The 16,331-nt window shown below is 56.0% G+C and overlaps 7 protein-coding genes across 7 annotated transcripts; 5 read left to right on the top strand and 2 right to left on the bottom strand.

Moving 5' to 3' along the window:
* Nucleotides 1-271: 271 nt before the first annotated feature.
* Nucleotides 272-1,516, bottom strand: F5Z01DRAFT_616746 (putative biotin synthase; the record flags this gene model as incomplete). Its single annotated transcript, XM_046260931.1, has 2 exons — nt 272-1,159; nt 1,238-1,516. 2 exons carry the CDS (start codon nt 1,514-1,516, stop codon nt 272-274), a joined length of 1,167 nt encoding a protein of 388 aa, XP_046121269.1.
* Nucleotides 1,517-2,644: 1,128 nt separating this feature from the next.
* F5Z01DRAFT_616850 (aspartic peptidase domain-containing protein) lies at nt 2,645-5,129 on the top strand (the record flags this gene model as incomplete). Its single annotated transcript, XM_046260940.1, has 3 exons — nt 2,645-2,828; nt 2,875-3,231; nt 3,283-5,129. 3 exons carry the CDS (start codon nt 2,645-2,647, stop codon nt 5,127-5,129), a joined length of 2,388 nt encoding a protein of 795 aa, XP_046121268.1.
* A 131-nt stretch (nt 5,130-5,260) lies between these two features.
* On the bottom strand, nt 5,261-7,371 carry F5Z01DRAFT_645659 (uncharacterized protein). The gene is made up of 3 exons (XM_046262854.1): nt 7,081-7,371; nt 6,755-7,029; nt 5,261-6,702 (listed from the first exon to the last, which is right to left on the bottom strand). The coding sequence occupies exons 1-3, from the start codon at nt 7,219-7,221 to the stop codon at nt 5,301-5,303; spliced, it is 1,818 nt and encodes a 605-aa protein (XP_046121267.1). The 5' UTR covers nt 7,222-7,371; the 3' UTR covers nt 5,261-5,300.
* A 1,409-nt stretch (nt 7,372-8,780) lies between these two features.
* F5Z01DRAFT_382020 (uncharacterized protein) lies at nt 8,781-10,828 on the top strand. The gene is made up of 5 exons (XM_046259426.1): nt 8,781-9,328; nt 9,486-9,771; nt 9,824-9,919; nt 9,980-10,096; nt 10,145-10,828. The coding sequence occupies exons 1-5, from the start codon at nt 9,093-9,095 to the stop codon at nt 10,499-10,501; spliced, it is 1,092 nt and encodes a 363-aa protein (XP_046121266.1). The 5' UTR covers nt 8,781-9,092; the 3' UTR covers nt 10,502-10,828.
* On the top strand, nt 10,829-12,749 carry F5Z01DRAFT_381695 (zinc finger protein gcs1). Its single transcript, XM_046259422.1, has 3 exons — nt 10,829-11,202; nt 11,271-12,044; nt 12,093-12,749. Exons 1-3 carry the CDS (start codon nt 11,155-11,157, stop codon nt 12,423-12,425), a joined length of 1,155 nt encoding a protein of 384 aa, XP_046121265.1. The 5' UTR covers nt 10,829-11,154; the 3' UTR covers nt 12,426-12,749.
* A 99-nt stretch (nt 12,750-12,848) lies between these two features.
* Nucleotides 12,849-13,677, top strand: F5Z01DRAFT_633289 (uncharacterized protein; the record flags this gene model as incomplete). The annotated part of the gene is made up of 2 exons (XM_046261938.1): nt 12,849-12,902; nt 12,952-13,677. 2 exons carry the CDS (start codon nt 12,849-12,851, stop codon nt 13,675-13,677), a joined length of 780 nt encoding a protein of 259 aa, XP_046121264.1.
* Nucleotides 13,678-14,303: 626 nt separating this feature from the next.
* Nucleotides 14,304-15,850, top strand: F5Z01DRAFT_633288 (uncharacterized protein; the record flags this gene model as incomplete). The annotated part of the gene is made up of 3 exons (XM_046261937.1): nt 14,304-14,663; nt 14,721-15,270; nt 15,321-15,850. 3 exons carry the CDS (start codon nt 14,304-14,306, stop codon nt 15,848-15,850), a joined length of 1,440 nt encoding a protein of 479 aa, XP_046121263.1.
* Between the last annotated feature and the right edge of the window lie 481 nt (nt 15,851-16,331).

The following is a 16,331-nucleotide window of genomic DNA, read 5'->3' as shown; positions in this document are numbered from 1 at the left end:
ACGTGCGAACACAGCGATGGGGTTCAACTTTGCAAGTCTCTCGGGACCCCTGATCTCACTGGAATGTATTTGTCAGTCCGAGACATGTCTCCAGGCCAGGCCCCAGGGTCTCTCGCTGGTCTCAGGAAAGGAAGAGGGTGTCGTCGATGCACGTGATCCCCGTTTTCGAACGTCGTTCAGGCCATTCACTTCAATTTTTTGATGGACGAAACAGCTACACGATCAGACATCGTCCTTGGCGACGAGAACGAAATGTCACAGAGGCACTCCATTATCTCGCCCTCGGCTCCATGGGCCGCAAACCCCAGCGGCCAAACAGGACACTGTCCTCGTCCCAGCCATTGCAGTCCGTCGTCAGCATCTTTTCGCCTGTGAACACGGCGTTGGCGCCAGCCATGAAGCAGAGGGCCTGCTGTTCTTCGGACATGTTCTTGCGCCCGGCCGCGATGCGGATCACGGTCGCCGGCATGAGGATGCGCGCCGTCGCAATCGTCCGCAGCATGCTCGCAAAGTCAATCGGAGGGCGGTCACCCAGGGGCGTGCCCTTGATGGGCACCAGCGCGTTCACGGGGAAGCTCTCTGGGTGCGAGGGCAGCGTCGCCACCGTAAACAGCAGCCCGACACGATCTTGCGCTGACTCCCCGAGGCCCAGGATGCCACCCGAGCAGACGTTGATGCCCGCGTCGCGCACATGAGCCAGCGTCTTGAGGCGCTCATCGTAGCTCCGCGTCGAGATGATGGACGGATAGAACTCGCGACTCGTGTCGACATTGTGGTTGTACGCGGTCAGGCCGGCCTCCTTGAGCTCGCGCGCCTGCGCCCCGTCGATCATGCCCAGCGTGACGCACGACTCCATGCCCAGTGCGCGTACGCCCTGAACCATGGCGCGGATGTTGCGTAGGGCGTTTTTGCGGCCGCGCATGTCCCGCCACGCGGCGCCCATGCAGAAGCGCGTGCTGCCCCTGGCGCGCGCCACGCGCGCCGCCTCGAGCACCGACTCGACCGTCTCGACCTTCTTCGCCTCGAGACCGGTGCCCTTCTGGTACCGCGTTGACTGGGCGCAGTACGAGCAGTCCTCGGTGCAACCGCCCGTCTTGATGTTCATCAGGGTGCAAAGCTGGACCTCTGCTGGATCGTGGAATCGACGGTGCACAGAGCCCTGCCAGCATGCCAAGTCAGCTCAGGAACGCATCACGAGGCCCTCGCCTATCCGGGGTCTTAGCTGTGTCGAACGCACGGATTCAAAGGCCAGCTTCATTAGAGGCTGGTGGTAAATGGCCGAAATCTCCTCCTTTGTCCAGTTGTTCCGGACTTGCGTGGCGGCCACAGCTTGGCGGAAGATCTCCTCCGCCTGTTGTGTCTGCTTCACGTCTGGTTGTTTATGGTCGTTTTCAAATGGGCTGCGTGTAGGCAGCGGCTGCTGGTCCACGACGGTTGAAAAAGGTCGGTTCAGTACTTGGCATGGACGAAGGCTGTAAGCGTGTCGTGAGGCAGCCGCTCGCCATGAAGTGCTCATCATGTTGACAGGCATGGTTCAACTGTGGCACGTCTGGATGGCCTCCCGCTGCGAAGGCAGGGGAGAGTCATATATAGAGGCGTGAGTCACAAAGAGTATCTGTTGATCACCTCCCCTACTACTACAAGGGTGTGATGTTGCCGGGCACCACTTAATGAGATGGGGACGGACGGCTCAACAAAGTGCGGGTGGGCGGGAAGCACATGCCGCTATGCATGCAACTGTTGACTACGTACCGTTGTTAATTGGCGACGAGTGATTGGACTCGCAATGTTTGCGGTATTAATATCACCTGGTGAGAGAAGCTGTCGGTTGTCGCCTTGGGCAGGCCCAAGAATGCAACGGACATGCATAGCTAGCCTAGTACATGTAGCTAGCCACGTCAGGTCAGATCCGTCCGGTCCGTGCGAGACCAGACAGCTACCGAGGTCAACAACGGGCCCATAATCGCGAAACAAGCTGCGCATCAATTTTCGGTGCTTGAGGAGGATACAAAGCGTGTCTATTTACCTGCATCAGCGATGCGGAGGCCGATACTAAGCGGCTCGAGGTCGTCCTTGGCCACCCAGCTAGCCCGCCAATGTTGATACATGTATCAACGCCCTGGAGGAATTGGTCAATGCCAGAACCGAATGCTAGGTCGGCAATACTAAAAGCTCTTGATCCCTTAATTGCTGCATGAGGACTCAATTGGTCGTGGAGTCACTTGACTGTATGTGATGAGGTCAATTGAGTCGTTGGATTCAAAGGGGTTTTTCTGGTACGTATGACTGGGTGACTAAGCCTAAAAGGGGCCTGACCAGGGGCCCCACGCTTGTGCAAAGTCCCCGAGTTATGCACCTTGTGCTGGTCGAGTGCAATGTTTGATGAAGCGACATCATTCATGCAGGGCGACAGCGTTCGTCTCTCCAGGTTCACCACGACGAGTACATGTAGGCGACTATCATTTCGTCTGTGACGTTTTTGCAGCCGCTCAGCCTCGCGCCGCTTCTTTCCTTCTTTACAGATGGACGGGGCCAATGCGGATCTCATTCGCAGCATTGTTGCGACGGTCTGTTGGCCAGACGCCCATCTGGCTCATGTGAGCCCGCCATGAACATGTTGGCATGGCTACTCATGGCGACTGTCATGAGGACCGCGCAAGCTGCCAAGCCCTCGGCTTATTCGCTTCCCAACGGCAGATGGGCTGGCATCGATGGCAACTGGTCGACGACTGAAGTCTTGCTCGGCTCTCAGCAGCAGAAGGTGAATGTTCTTATCGGCACAGCGCTATCTGAACTCTGGGCTGTAGGCACTGGAGGATGCTATCCCAGTACGTAATGACAGCCCTTTGGATAGGACACAGCTGACTGATGTAGATGAACCGCACTGCTCCTCTGCGCGAGGCGGTCTGTACGACCCCATGCAGTCGAAAGACTGGCATGATATGGGAACGTGGCAGCTCGGGCTGGATCATCTGAATCACAGTGCGAATGGCCGGTACGGTCTCGACGCGTTGCAGATCGAGCCCACCGACAGTGAGAAAGGGCTGTCCATGAAACAGGCTTTGACATCTGCCTATAATTCGACGGACTACTATTTGGGCATCTTCGGTCTCGGTATCACGCAGGGAAATTTCGGGGACGTGGTGGCCAAGTCACCATTGACGGCTGCCGTCGAGGATTATGGACTCTTCCCTAGCTACAGCTATGGCTACACTGCTGGAGCCCACTATCGTAAGTAGCCACGGTCACCGTATACCTCTGAGCTTTGCTGATGTGTGCCAGATAACACGCCCGCTTCAATCACCATGGGTGGTTTCGACTCTAGTCGCTTCATCAATCATGACATTGACTTTACAGTCACAAAGCAGGACACTCTACTACGGACCCTCGTCCGGGGTATTGAGGTTGAGACCGATGGGAATGAGACCCCTAGCAACTGGAACTCATCCGTAGAGGCTCTCTCCGGCTGGGATGCTCCTTTTGTTGCGCTCATCGATACGGCGACGCCCTTCCTGTGGTTTCCAGATCAAGTGTGTGACGCATTTGCACAAGCCTTGAATCTAACATACGATGTTACTCTGGGCTTGTACACCATTGACAACGACCAGTACCAGCAACACCACAACTCAGACGCCCTTGGCTTCCGCTTCACACTGTCAAGCACGGACAACACAGACGACCTGGGAGACCCCATGAACACCCCTGGCGTAGTCAACATCACCGTGCCTATCAAGGCCCTCATCAGCACCGTCCAGTATCCCTTCGACAACGAGGCTATCAAATATGGCGATCCAGCAGTTCCCTATTTCTCCCTCAGAAGGTCGGGGGACAATTCGACCTACGTGATAGGACGGTCGTTCTTCCAAGAGGCTTACCTCCTGACCGAATATGATCGCGAAACCTTCTCCATACACCAGGCGTTGTTCCCTGACAGCCCGAATGAGAGCGCTGTCCTCGAAACAATTGAGCAGCCAGATGGCAGCCCATATCCACCACCCAAGTCACGCAATGATGGCATGAGCACAGCCGCCATTGTTGGAATTGCCGTGGGCGTCACAATCGCAGTGGTCCTTACCCTGGCACTAATTGGCTGGTGGTTCTGGCATAAGCGTTCCAAGGCCAAGAACGCTGCCGAAGATGAGAAGAGATCCGAGAACTCGACGCCTTCTACGACCTGCGATACGCACAGCCCCTCCTTCTGGTCCAGACTCCTACACCGGAAGAACCCCCACCAGGATCCCACCGTACAGCAGGACGTCAAACCCTCTGAAGCGCCGGACACGCAGATATACGAACTCTTTGCGCCCGTGCCGCCCGTCGAGCTCAATGCTGATGATGGAGAGACTGACGATGACAGCAGAATGATCGGTCAGCACATTAACTCCTACGAGCAAGCTCGTCTCAAGCTCGACAGGCAGCTTGCTGGGCCGGTGCCAGAGTATACACCAGCAGCTGACGGTTGGGCACCGCCCCCTGAGAAGGCCCCGTACGAATATAGCCAACCGCGACTGCACGCTGATGCGCCGAGCAACGGCTCCGTATCGCCACAAGCATTTGACTCGACCGACTCACATAACTCGAACCGCATGCCTGCATCGACCGGCTCCCTGGTGTCGCCTCTCACACCCAGGGATGGCTGGGCAGAAGGTTCTACCAATGCATCAAACTTGTCATCCCCATCAGCGGTTCCGAGGCCGGAAACAAGAGATCAATCGACATTGTCAGATGCTCACACCGGGCATCGTCTCCCCGCTGGCTCCGAGTCACCAGCCAGCGTCCAGCTGCCACCATCCTCTGCCGTACAGCGCACGCCGATTGACCCGTCCAGAATTGTGTTTTTGGGACCGCTGCCCGACAGCGTGCGTCGTCGACATGGACGTCCCGAAGCTTCTGGCGGTACAGTGCAGAACGACTCGGTCGATGGAACACTGGGAAGCAACTACTTTGAAGAGGGGGAGAGGATGCTACCCTTGCGGGGCCAGGTGAACCACAGGGCGGAGGCTCCTCCTGTATCGCGGGGGGCAGAAGGGCCCGGGGATGGTGCTCCTGGTGATGGCGGGATGGAGTTTGTACATGTGCCGCAGATGGCCGCGAGGAGATATAGCTGGGAAGAAGGGACGACAAATTAGGCTGTTCTAATGACTGGCGAGAATGATTTACAGACATGTTCATGGACAGTTTTGTTTATAATTTGCGAAAGGTATATAGAAGGGCGCATCAAGGATTATGGGTACTTTGCCCCTGTATCATGACTTTATGTGCAAGTCGTATGTTTGTTTATTCAGCTCCAGATATAGGTATCACCAAATCTCTTGCCACCATGTTAGAGCGTTCAACTCTTGTTCCCTCTTTTCTGTCTCGCCTGCACTCTTGTACGGCTCGAACACGGCCTCTTTGCATGCGTCCGCCATCTTGCTTGAGCCACCGCACACAGCAAATATGGCGCCCTGCTGTATCAGCGATGCGATTTTGTCCGCTTGCTGCCTGACGAGATGTTGTATGTAGAGCTTCTTCTCCTGGTCTCTCGAAAACGCCGTAAAGACTTCCAACTGGCCCCCACTATGCAGCGCCTCCCATTCCTTCTCAAAGAAATAGTCTGCCTCGCGATTACGGTTGCCGAAGAAGAGTAGCATGGGCCCAGGATTCGGATGGCTGAGGCGCTCGTGGACGAGACATCGAACAGGTGCAACGCCCGTTCCTGTTGCCATCGCGACAAGGGGCCGTTGCGCATTGGCGGATCCGTGGATGGGGCTGAGGACGGGTTTGCGAGAGACAACAAGAGTCGACGAGAGGGGCATAGATGCGAGGTAGCGAGAGCATAGACCTTGTCGCGGCTTGCGCAGAATAGTGCGGTACCGCACCAACGCCACGAGAAGGTCGACTCGTGTCCCCAGGCCGGAGGTTGATGAGCCTCCCCCGTTGGCGATGCTGAAGTCTCGGCCACGGATCAGAGGGAAGATGTCGAAAAGTCGCTCCGCTGGTAGCTTGACGGAGGTAAACTCCTCCAGTACCTCGAGGATGCTGCGCCGCGACCGTGTGGCATAGTCGAAATACTCGTCAATGTACAGGTTCTGGGTGAACTCCAGCAGACGGGTCTTGTGGTACTCGTCCGTGGAGAAGTAGGACATGCTCTTGAGAAAGGACCTTTTGGGAATGGCCGTAATATCGACGTTCTCGAGGAGGAGGTTGCGTAGTGTGCATGGTCGAGGGGCGAATAGATTGCGAGGCAGTGACGGGCAGAGGGAGAGGTCGAGGGGGATGTCCGCGATGGATGTCCAGTCCATGAGTACGATGAGCCGGTGGACGTCCTCGGGGAAGTTCTTGGGATAGATTGCGAGACAGTCACCTGGGTTCGTCTGGAGAACCTCGCCGGTAGGCCGCTGCTGAATGTCAAAGGATACTTGACGAACGTCTTGCCAGTGCGAATCAGGGGTGAGTCGACTGTTCTCGACAATGGTGGCTGTCCACCCATCTGGGATAGGGAGTGGTCGTTCAGGAGGTGGGCCGGTCAGGATGGGTTCTGCGTCTTGTGTGTGATGCCCGTTCGAGGAGGCTTTGATCTTGTCCAATGCTGGGGCTAGAGACCACCGAGCAGGCAGTACTGTGTCGTCAGGTATGGGCGACTGGCCTGCCTCAAGAGGGTATGCCTCCAGCAGGTGATTATGCAGCCGCTCCCCCCAGTTTGAAAAAGCACCTTCGATGCTACGATGTGTCAGTTGTCGCACGTATAGAGTGAGGAAGTCCACTGTCCTACCCATCTTCGAACTGCTCGTCTGCCTCACCGTCGTCAAAGAACCGGTTCGCCCCCAGTTGCTCGAGCCGCCTCACGAGTTTCCGAGCCGCCCAGTTGAATTTGACATATGTGCTGTCACCAAGCCCAAAGCAGGTGAAATTCACTTGGGACAGACAGCCTGGTGGCAGCTTCTTCCGCAGTAGTTTCTTCCAGAAGAAGAGTGAATTATGTGGCATGTCACCCTGCCCCGTTGTCGATATGACAAATATGACGATTTGATGCTTGAGAAGACTATTCTGTGCGTTTCAGTACGAAGCCATCCTCCTTCTTGGGGGGAGAGTGCTCACGAGGTCGACCGCGTTGAGCTCGTCGACGTCTGTGCTGAAGTGCAGGCGTGCGCATAGTCGCCCCAGCTCCTCGGCCATGTCCTGCGCATTCCCCGTCTCCGATCCATAGAGGACGAGGGCGGATCTCTGGCTGCCAGCCATCTTGTTGACTCTTCAGTGAGAATGTGATGCGCAAGTCATGAGTTTACGTGGTTCTGTCATTGATGGAGAGCGCGCGCTTGGTTCATGTTGTAGGGGACGAAATTGTTTAATGGAGACTCCGATGACGGCAACTGTTCGCTAGCCCACCACCACCACTACTACTAGACTAGACACTAGTAGACTAGACTAGTAGCTCTACGAAGGTCGTATATCTTATCAATCTACATCCAAATCACATCGCACAAGTTCACAACGTTTTGATGAAAAGACCCCCGCGATCATGGTTGCATTGAGCATCCGGCATCGATAGGACCCCGGCGCTTCTATGCTGGGCAAGCCAGGAAATCATATGTTCATGTGATTCTTGCTGTCTGAACGTACTGTGACTCCTGCTATACGAATGAGGCGAAACCTGATGGTGACCGGAATGTCGAATGTGCTTTGAAAAAACGTGGCAAGCAGCTGGCCTGCTCAATCCGAGCGACCGAGCTTGTCAGTAATGGAGGCGGTCAAGGCAGGGTTGAATCAACTCATATTAATAAAGCATGAACTCATTCTACCTTACCAGGTAAGGTATGATCTATCACTCCCGGAATGGCATCTTTCTCATGCACTCCTGCCATAAGCATAAGCTTTGAGGATTGCAAATTTCCTACTTTCTCTGGGTTCCCTGATGAGGCCCATCGTGAGGGCCCAGCATTTATCCTCAACACTGTTCACATCTGACCAACAAATGACAATCGTTCGCAGCATGGATGCATACAACGAACGTACTTCGTGTTGATCTTGTTATGCTTAAGAATGTCTTGTGATCATGGAAGACGTCAGAAAATGGCAAGGTACCCTCCCTTGCGAATAGGCATGGCTCTTGCCAAGCTCCAGTCCGGTCTGCTCACCTTCCCATCAACTTGGGAACTTCCAACAAATGATGGGAAGGGTCGTCTCGAACTCCACGTCGGAGACTTTGGGCGGCAAGACCTCCCCACAGACACAATGGATCCAGTCGCTCTCCTAGAGGAGTAGAGGCTAGGAGTCTAGGACGAGGTCTAGACGCTAGAGAGCCTAGGACCACCTGGAGACCCCTGTTTGTGTCTCGTCCGAGCCAGCAGTTTGGGGAAAGCTCTGCCAGAAGACAGAAAGCCAGTGTCCTGCATTGCTTCAATATTCCACTGGTCGTTAACTTCGAGAGCTACATTATAGCTATTAAAGACAAACTGTAAGCGACTTCGGGGTAAATACAGAGGCCTGCACAGCTGATATCAAGCGACCTCATGCACACATCATGGCACCTCCAGTCGTCTTGTCATCTCGATTGATGGGCGATAATTGAGTGCCCGTAGCTCCGGGCCTATTGGCGCCAACTTTAGGCATCCTATGAGCGCCACTGCCACTTTGCTGAAGCTTGTCGCAAGCTGGCAGGCGCGATTGCACGCTTGCTGGGGCTGCACGCCCGCTGCACCTGCGTTTCGATCTCACCGTCACAGGGGGCTGCTGCAGCGGCGGCAGGTGCTGGGAGGCAACGTGAAGGTGCGCTGACTGCAGCCTGCACCCTCGAAAATTATTTCAGAGCTTCACCGCGCCCAGCTCCTACGCTCCCTCCCCCTTTCTCTCTCCTCCAACACAACAATCAATCCAGTCAACTTTGTGTCTCCGCGCAACGCTCGACGTCTGTCAAACCACAACTGTTTCTAGGGCACCAAGCTACCCTGATTCAACTTCCTCCTCATTGCTCAAACGAGTTCGCCTCTTTCAAGCACACTTCTTCGAACCTTCAGGTGCCTCTCCACACCCACGAGTTCGAACGTCATCCCAACCTCTCACCGACCTCCACCCCATCACACGACCCGACACGACATCACAAGTTCATCACCATGTCTGCTGTTCCCGCCCCCGTGGAGAAGGCTGCCGAGACTGTCTCCAACACAGTCTCCAACGCCGTCAACGATGTTGCCGAAGCTTTGAGCAATACCAACCTCAACAGTAACAAGGCCGCCGCCAACGAGGCTGCCTCGGCCAGTGCTGCCGAAGGCCGTCGTCTGTACATTGGCAACCTGGCCTACGCGACAACCGAGGAGGAGTTGAAGGGCTTCTTCAAGAGCTACCTTGTGTAAGTCATTCCAGATGCTGATCCTTTTGGACCTTGACGCAATCTTCGGCCGAGCTCGATGCACCGTCCCCGCGCCGCAACGCTGCGCATTTGATGTCGACGTCACACCAAACGCGAGCGCCCGACTCGGTACGAGCCTACGCTAACTGTAGTGTAGCGAGTCCGTTTCCATCCCAAAGAACCCGCGTACCGACCGCCCTGTCGGCTACGCCTTCGTCGACCTCTCGACCCCTACCGAGGCCGAGCGCGCCATCGAAGAGCTGTCAGGAAAGGAGATCTTGGAACGCAAGGTCTCCGTCCAGCTGGCTCGCAAGCCCGAGGCCGCTGCCGAAAAGGCTGCTGAAGCTCCCGAGGCCGCTGGTGGCGAGGGCACTCGCCGCCGTGCCTCTGGTCGCGGACGTGGCCGTGGACGCAACGGCCGTGGCGGCCGCAGCGCCCGCGCTGTGAGCAACCCCCTTCTTTCTCCTTGCCGACAGCAGCTAACAAGACCAGGAGGGCGAAGAGAAGAAGGATGAGACCGCTGAAGGCGCCGCTGCCGCTGGTCCTACCGGTGTTGTAGCCACCGATGCTCCCCCCGCTGCTACCAACGAGGTTCCACAACCTTTGGCCGATATCACCAACGCAAAGAACAATGCTGACCCATCCTCCAAGGCGGCCGCAAACGCCCAGCAGCGCCAGCGCCGCGAGCGTGGCCCTCCTGCTGACGGTGTTCCCTCCAAGACCAAGGTCATGGTTGCCAACCTACCGTACGACCTGACCGAGGAGCAGGCAAGTTGACCACTACTGGACTGTCTAGAACCGTGCTGACTGTGATAGCTCATCAACCTGTTCAAGGACTACCAGCCCACTTCTGCCAAGATTGCCCTGCGCCCCATCCCTCGCTTCATGATCAAGAAGCTTCAGGCCCGTGGCGAAGCGCGCAAGGGACGTGGCTTCGGCTTCGTCACCCTGGCCTCTGAGGAGCTCCAGCAGAAGGCTGTCGCTGAAATGAACGCCAAGGACATTGAGGGTCGCGAGATCGCTGTCAAGGTGGCCATTGACTCCCCTGATAAGACTGACGAGGAGGCCAACGCCCCCGCGGACGAGGCTACCCAGCAAGAGAACACCAAGCCCGCCGAGCACAAGGATGCGGCTGCTGTCCCCGCCACCGTCGCCGCTCCTACCATTGTCTAGATGGGCTTGGGTGGCACTCACGACAATGACCTCCATATGCCCAATATCACATCATGAACCAAAAGGTCACAATGAGTTTTTTTTGGAATGAGTATTTAATATCTGGGAGAAATTGCAGAGTTACTCACCGAATAAATTCCGTTCCAGTTGGACTCAAAACCAAAATTGAGACTCTCAAACTCGGGTGACTGATGCGCTGGTGAATATGCCTTTGTAATTTGTCGTTCGCAGCCGTGACACATTCCATATTGCATCGTATGGGAAGTTTCAAAATGCTTCAGTACTACGTACAGAAAAAAAGCACGAGCGTTGTTGAATGTTGTCTAAAGGAGTACAGCTATAGAAGCTGATCACCATGCCAATGTCGATACATACCCGTGGTCCGTTCTGTGTGGGGATTTCCAGCTGCTTGCCAGGGGGAAGGGGGTCCAGTCTGGGTTCCATCACGATTCCAGCGGCGTTAAGTTAGTGGCCCTTCCCGCCCGTACCTTGGTGCATAGCGCCCCTGGCTGTCGAAACCACACCAAGCTACCGCACACTTATCCCAACAAAGTGCGTTATACCTGAAGACCAGTTTCTCGACAGATCTCCGAGTCGCCGCGCAAGGTTCGAAGACCTGTTCCCGATATAATCACCAACCAGAGCCGCCCGCGATGGCATCCAAAGCCATGTGGGAGGTTGACCCAGAAACGCGGTCCAAGGTGACGAGATAACCTCTGCCCGTGGATGCGAAGGACAACAGACTGACCAATGATTCTTACCCGTGCAGCTCGCCGCGTTGCAGAAAGAATCAAGCAACAACGTTTGCTGCGACTGCAATGCTCCGTCACCCCAATGGGCGTCGCCCAAGTTTGGCATCTTCATCTGCCTGACTTGCGCTGGCAAGCACCGCGGTCTGGGCGTCCACATTTCGTTTGTGCGCAGCGTGTCCATGGACGCCTTCAAAGCCATCGAGATTGAGCGCATGCGCCTAGGTGGGAATGCTGGCTGGCGGAAATTCTACGAAGAGCACGAGTCGACCGACAAGAGCAGCATCACCTGGGATGACGGCACCGATTCGGACAGATACACGAGCGAAATAGGGGAGGAATGGAAGGAGAGGCTGACGGCCAAGGTGGAGGGCAAAGAGTACGTGCCCAGCGAGAAGAAGCCTGCGCCCGCGCCCGTCAAGAAGCAGTCATCGTTTGCCACGTCTGGCTCCCGCTCAGGCACGCCGCTCAGCGGGTCGGCAAGTCGCAGCGAGAGTCCCTCGCAGCAGCAGCAACCTGGGGGCAAGGTGAAGGTGGACGACGAATACTTTGCGCGTCTGGGCAACGCAAACGCCACTAGGCCGGACCATGTTCCTCCCAGCCAAGGAGGCAAGTATGCAGGCTTCGGCAACACACCTGGTCCCGCCTCGGGCGCGCAGAATCCGCCCTCGTTTGAGGATATGCAGAAGGATACGGTGGCGGCGATTACAAAGGGCTTTGGGTGGTTCACGTCGACAGTGACCAAGACCGCCAAGAACGTCAACGATGGGTATCTACAGCCCGCGTCGAAACAGGTTGGTCGGTCTTCGTACTCGAGGACGACCTCGCTGACCATGACATAGTTTTCTCAGACTGACTTTGCGCGCCAGGCACAGACTACAGCGGCCAACTTGGCTAAGCAAGCACAAGCTGCCGGCAAGAATGCCTCTGAGGGCTTCAATCGCTTCGTAGAGGGAGATGAACAGGGGGCCAATGCGCGATCGCCGCGCGCCTCGAACATGGATGAGAACAGGAGGAGTTTCTGGGATGACTTCTCCAACCTGGCAGACCAGAGAAAGGAGGCAGGCAGCGCCGGTTCCAGCGCCATTGGAACCAGTGCAATGGGCAAGGGGCGAGCCGGTGGAGGCGCCACGCCGCCCGCAAAGAAGAAGAACGATGAGTGGGATGATTGGTAAAGCCACAGGTGAATGGCGATGCGCGGCAGGGAGGGAGTGCTTGCTTGTCGAAGATTAGACCTTCATGCTAGGAGCTAGGCGTTGGAATATATGCGGCGTTAGACTATGTGACGAATGCGGATACATGTACTTGATCCCGAGTCCAATCACTGTGAACCAGTACAGACAATAAAGGACAGGATTAACCTGTTGTTTGAGCCATAGTGATCAACTACGAGTTCCAAAGCTTCGGGTACGTACCTTAGGTACCTTGGTGCGCATGCCGAAGCCGGAGTTTTGTTAGACGACATAAAGTCACGTGCGTCCTGGCCCGAGGTTGGAGGCCGGGCCTAGCCGATCGATCATCGACCTGCCGAGCGACCTCACGATAGTGGACTTTGCGTCCTCCATTCCCATTTCGGCGTTCATTGTCTCTAGATCACAATGGCTTCCAAACTACGGATTCTTGTGCCCGTCAAGAGGGTCATTGACTATGCGGTAATTACCATGTCTGTCGCGCGAGCCTAGGAGTACTGACAAGCAACAGGTCAAGCCCCGCGTCAACAAAGCCATGACGGCCGTCGAAACCGCCGGCGTCAAGCACTCCATGAACCCCTTTGACGAGCTCTCCGTCGAAGAATCCGTCCGCATCCGCGAGAAGAAGCGCTTCCCCGGTGGTGTCGAGGACATCTGCGCCATCTCGGCGGGACCACCCAAGGCCGCCGATGTCCTGCGCACAGCCATGGCCATGGGCGCTGACCGTGCGATCCACGTGGAGCTCAAGGATGGCGAGGAGATGGAGCCCCTGACTGTCGCCAAGATGCTCAAGGCGGCGGCCGAGCGCGAGAAGAGCAACCTGGTGATCCTGGGCAAGCAGAGCATCGATGATGACGCTGCGCAGACCGGCCAGATGCTGGCGGGGCTCCTTGGCTGGCCCCAGGCCACGCAGGCGAGCAAGGTCGAGTTTGGAGAGAACAACTCCATCACGGTGACCAAGGAGGTCGATGGTGGCGTGGAGACGGTGAAAGCGAAGCTGCCCATGGTCGTGACCACCGATCTGCGATTGAACGAGCCCCGCTACGCGAGCTTACCGAACATTATGAAGGCCAAGAAGAAGAAGCTGGACAAGGTCGGGCTGGGAGACTTTGGGTTGACGAACGAGCCTAGGCTCAAGGTGCTCAAGGTCACTGAGCCAGCGCCCAGGCAAGGCGGTGGTAAGGTGGAAGATGTTGACGGGCTGGTGGCCAAGCTCAAGGAGCTGGGGGCACTGTAAATCATCCAGACATTCACACAATACAACCTGCACATGTAGCAATATCTTGGGGTTGATTCAGCAGGACAGTGAGCGTTAGCAACGTCATCTTCGTCTAGTGATTTAGTATGGTATGAATGGCTCAAAGTCTGCAAGTTGGCAGGCTACAGCAGTGGTATTTCGAAATAGCAGTTTGTGGACTTGGTTGAAGTGAACAATTATTATACAATTCTATTTAAAGCGGCTTTCGTATGCCGAGGTGCAGAGATTGTTTCTATCGACAAAGAGAACCTGCTAATAATTGACGGGTCTTTGTTACAAGCCTAAACAAACACGCTTGATTGGCTGCATTTTTCACTTCCGCAACCTCACTCAGCTGCCGCCCAAACTCCTCTTGCCTGTCGCGCAATTCTTCGACCTTGAGATTTTATTCCCTCCTTCAGCAGCCAGCATTCTGTGCAAGCGGCGCAAAACTACGAGCCTGTGGTGTTGCGAAAGATTCATGTTGTGTTGGCGGCACCAGCGGTAACCCCTCCAACACAAGCGAAAGGCGGTCTTATCGACGAGCAAGCCGTATGCGCTTAGGCTACTGAACTTTGCACCTCCGTCGCCCGCCACGCCCGTCCGCCTCAATACACGCGAGCACCATGGCCGACGAAACCAGCAAAACGAACAGTCCCAAAGCGAGTCCTGCCTCCAAGGAGGACGCCGAGACGCGAGCGGCCCGCAGGGAGCTTAAGCAGCACTCAATATCCGAACCAGCAACTACCGCTGCGACCGACGCGAACGAGCGTCCCGAGACCCCTGCTACTGAAGGAGAAGACGCTGCTCCGGCTGAGGATCACGTTCTGTCACCAAAAAAGAAACGGGCACATGACCAGCTAGACAGCGGAAAGGTCGCGCAAGATAAGGACGGACAAAGTGGTGCTTCGACAGACTCGGCCAAGGACCGGGCTTCGAGATCAGAGCCGGAGAAGAAGAGGCCGCGGGATGGGGAGAGCAAAGAAGTATGTCGTTTCTCCTCGCAGTATGCCTACCAACCAGGTACTAATGCCTTTTGCTAGTCCACCACCGAAGACGACAAGAAAACCGGCGGTACCGATGAGAAACCCGATGCGAAGAAATCACAGACATCCTCAAACGCCTTTGCAGCGTCAGGATTCGGCAAGCTTGCCGCGGGCGGCTCAGGTTTTGCTTCATTAGGCGGGGGGAGTGCCAGTCCCTTTGGAGCGCCAGCCGCTAAACCCATGGCTTCCTTCGCCTCGCCCACGAAGCCCAGCGAGGCACCGAAGCTGAGCTTTGGAGGCGGTTCAAGTGCCTCGCCGTTCGCCGGACTCTCTTCCGGATCCAATGGGTTCGGCAGCGCGCTAGGCGGCGGCAGCGCATTTGGGGCGTCCGCGGGTTCAAAGCTCGGGTCATTCGCTGCGCCAGGCACGAAGCCGGCTTTTGGGAACGACAAGCCCGCCAAAGCCTTTGGCGCGCCAGAGAGTGATGCCGAAGATGATGAAGACGACGAGAATGACGATGATGAGTCCAAGGACGACCAGGGTGATGAAGAGCGAGCAGCATCGCCTGAGAAAGAAGATGATAAAAAGAAGGCCAGACTTCAAAAAGGTGGGTGCATACTCAAACCAGCGTTACTTGTTTTACTAATGCGATTCTAGTCGAGGTCAACGATGGCGAGCAAGGCGAGGTCACTGTTGTCTCTGTGCGGGCCAAGGTCTTCCACTTGGACAAGGAGGTTGGGTGGAAAGAGCGTGGCAGCGGCATGCTCAAGATCAATGTGCCAGTCGAGTGCGTCGAGCTTGATCAGGATAACAGCCCGATCCCTGGATCATTCGACGCTTCAGGCTTTGAGCTGGAGGACGAGGAAGCTGGCGCGAAACCGAACAAGGTCGCCCGCCTTATTCTTCGACAAGATCAAACACACCGCGTCATTTTGAACACGGCCATCGCGCCTGCGATGGAGTTTCAGGAGAAGGCAACGCTGAAATCAGTCGGCATCGTCTTTACAGCATTCGAAGGGGACGGTGCGGGTGCTAAACCTGTGAACATTACTGCCAAGGTGCGCATCTGGAATCATGGGCTGCACGGCTCTGACTTGGAACTAACCCGATCACAGATGACGGCCGCGAACGCAAAGATCTTCATGAACGAGGTCAAGCTCATCCAGAGGGAGCTCCGAGGCATCTAGGGGCAGCCCTCGCCAATAACTTCTGATTCGGCGTCCACCGATGCGTGGCCTAGCCGTGACCTACACGTAGGGTACACCTGAGTTGTGTCTATACTCGGAGCGAAGCAGATCTGTAACGGCAGACCAGAGGGACGATGCAATCAGATGGAGACGAAAGAACATCGTAATGGGGGGTACGGGGATCTACAGTTGTCAAGGCTGAAGAGGCGACTGTGAATCGAGAATTGGGTTCCTCAACGTCAGGAATAGCTCACTCTCATGTGCCACTTGGAGGCGTGTTGTTACAAGCCGAACACGGCGGATTGATTGACACAATCTGGTTTGGAGGATTGACATTGTGGCTGATATACGGAAAATGGTGGTTATGTGCTCGGCAGTATGCACAAGGAGGCAAGGCGTCCGGGTAGACTAGGGGAACTCTTCAAGGGTCAAGTGTTTTGCACGTTAGAGGTCGGGGGAGAGTCTACACAACAACAGTGCG

This window comes from Emericellopsis atlantica (assembly GCF_019669845.1).
Source record: "Emericellopsis atlantica unplaced genomic scaffold F5Z01scaffold_4, whole genome shotgun sequence".
Classification (NCBI taxonomy): Eukaryota; Fungi; Ascomycota; class Sordariomycetes; order Hypocreales; family Bionectriaceae; genus Emericellopsis; species Emericellopsis atlantica.
This window is presented reverse-complemented; position numbering and strand designations above follow the sequence as displayed.

Bases quoted from the DNA above. Each gene is read 5' to 3' on its own strand.
- F5Z01DRAFT_382020 (XM_046259426.1), top strand. From the start codon at position 9,093: ATGTCTGCTGTTCCCGCCCCCGTGGAGAAGGCTGCCGAGACTGTCTCC. The intron at 9,920-9,979 runs GTTCCACAACCT...CCATCCTCCAAG, and splicing joins CCCCCGCTGCTACCAACGAG to GCGGCCGCAAACGCCCAGCA. The intron at 10,097-10,144 runs GCAAGTTGACCA...TGACTGTGATAG, and splicing joins ACGACCTGACCGAGGAGCAG to CTCATCAACCTGTTCAAGGA.
- F5Z01DRAFT_645659 (XM_046262854.1), bottom strand. From the start codon at position 7,221: ATGGCTGGCAGCCAGAGATCCGCCCTCGTCCTCTATGGATCGGAGACG. The intron at 7,030-7,080 runs GTGAGCACTCTC...TGAAACGCACAG, and splicing joins AGCTCAACGCGGTCGACCTC to AATAGTCTTCTCAAGCATCA. The intron at 6,703-6,754 runs GTAGGACAGTGG...GACACATCGTAG, and splicing joins GACGAGCAGTTCGAAGATGG to CATCGAAGGTGCTTTTTCAA.
- F5Z01DRAFT_381695 (XM_046259422.1), top strand. From the start codon at position 11,155: ATGGCATCCAAAGCCATGTGGGAGGTTGACCCAGAAACGCGGTCCAAG. The intron at 11,203-11,270 runs GTGACGAGATAA...TTACCCGTGCAG, and splicing joins ACCCAGAAACGCGGTCCAAG to CTCGCCGCGTTGCAGAAAGA. The intron at 12,045-12,092 runs GTTGGTCGGTCT...ACCATGACATAG, and splicing joins TACAGCCCGCGTCGAAACAG to TTTTCTCAGACTGACTTTGC.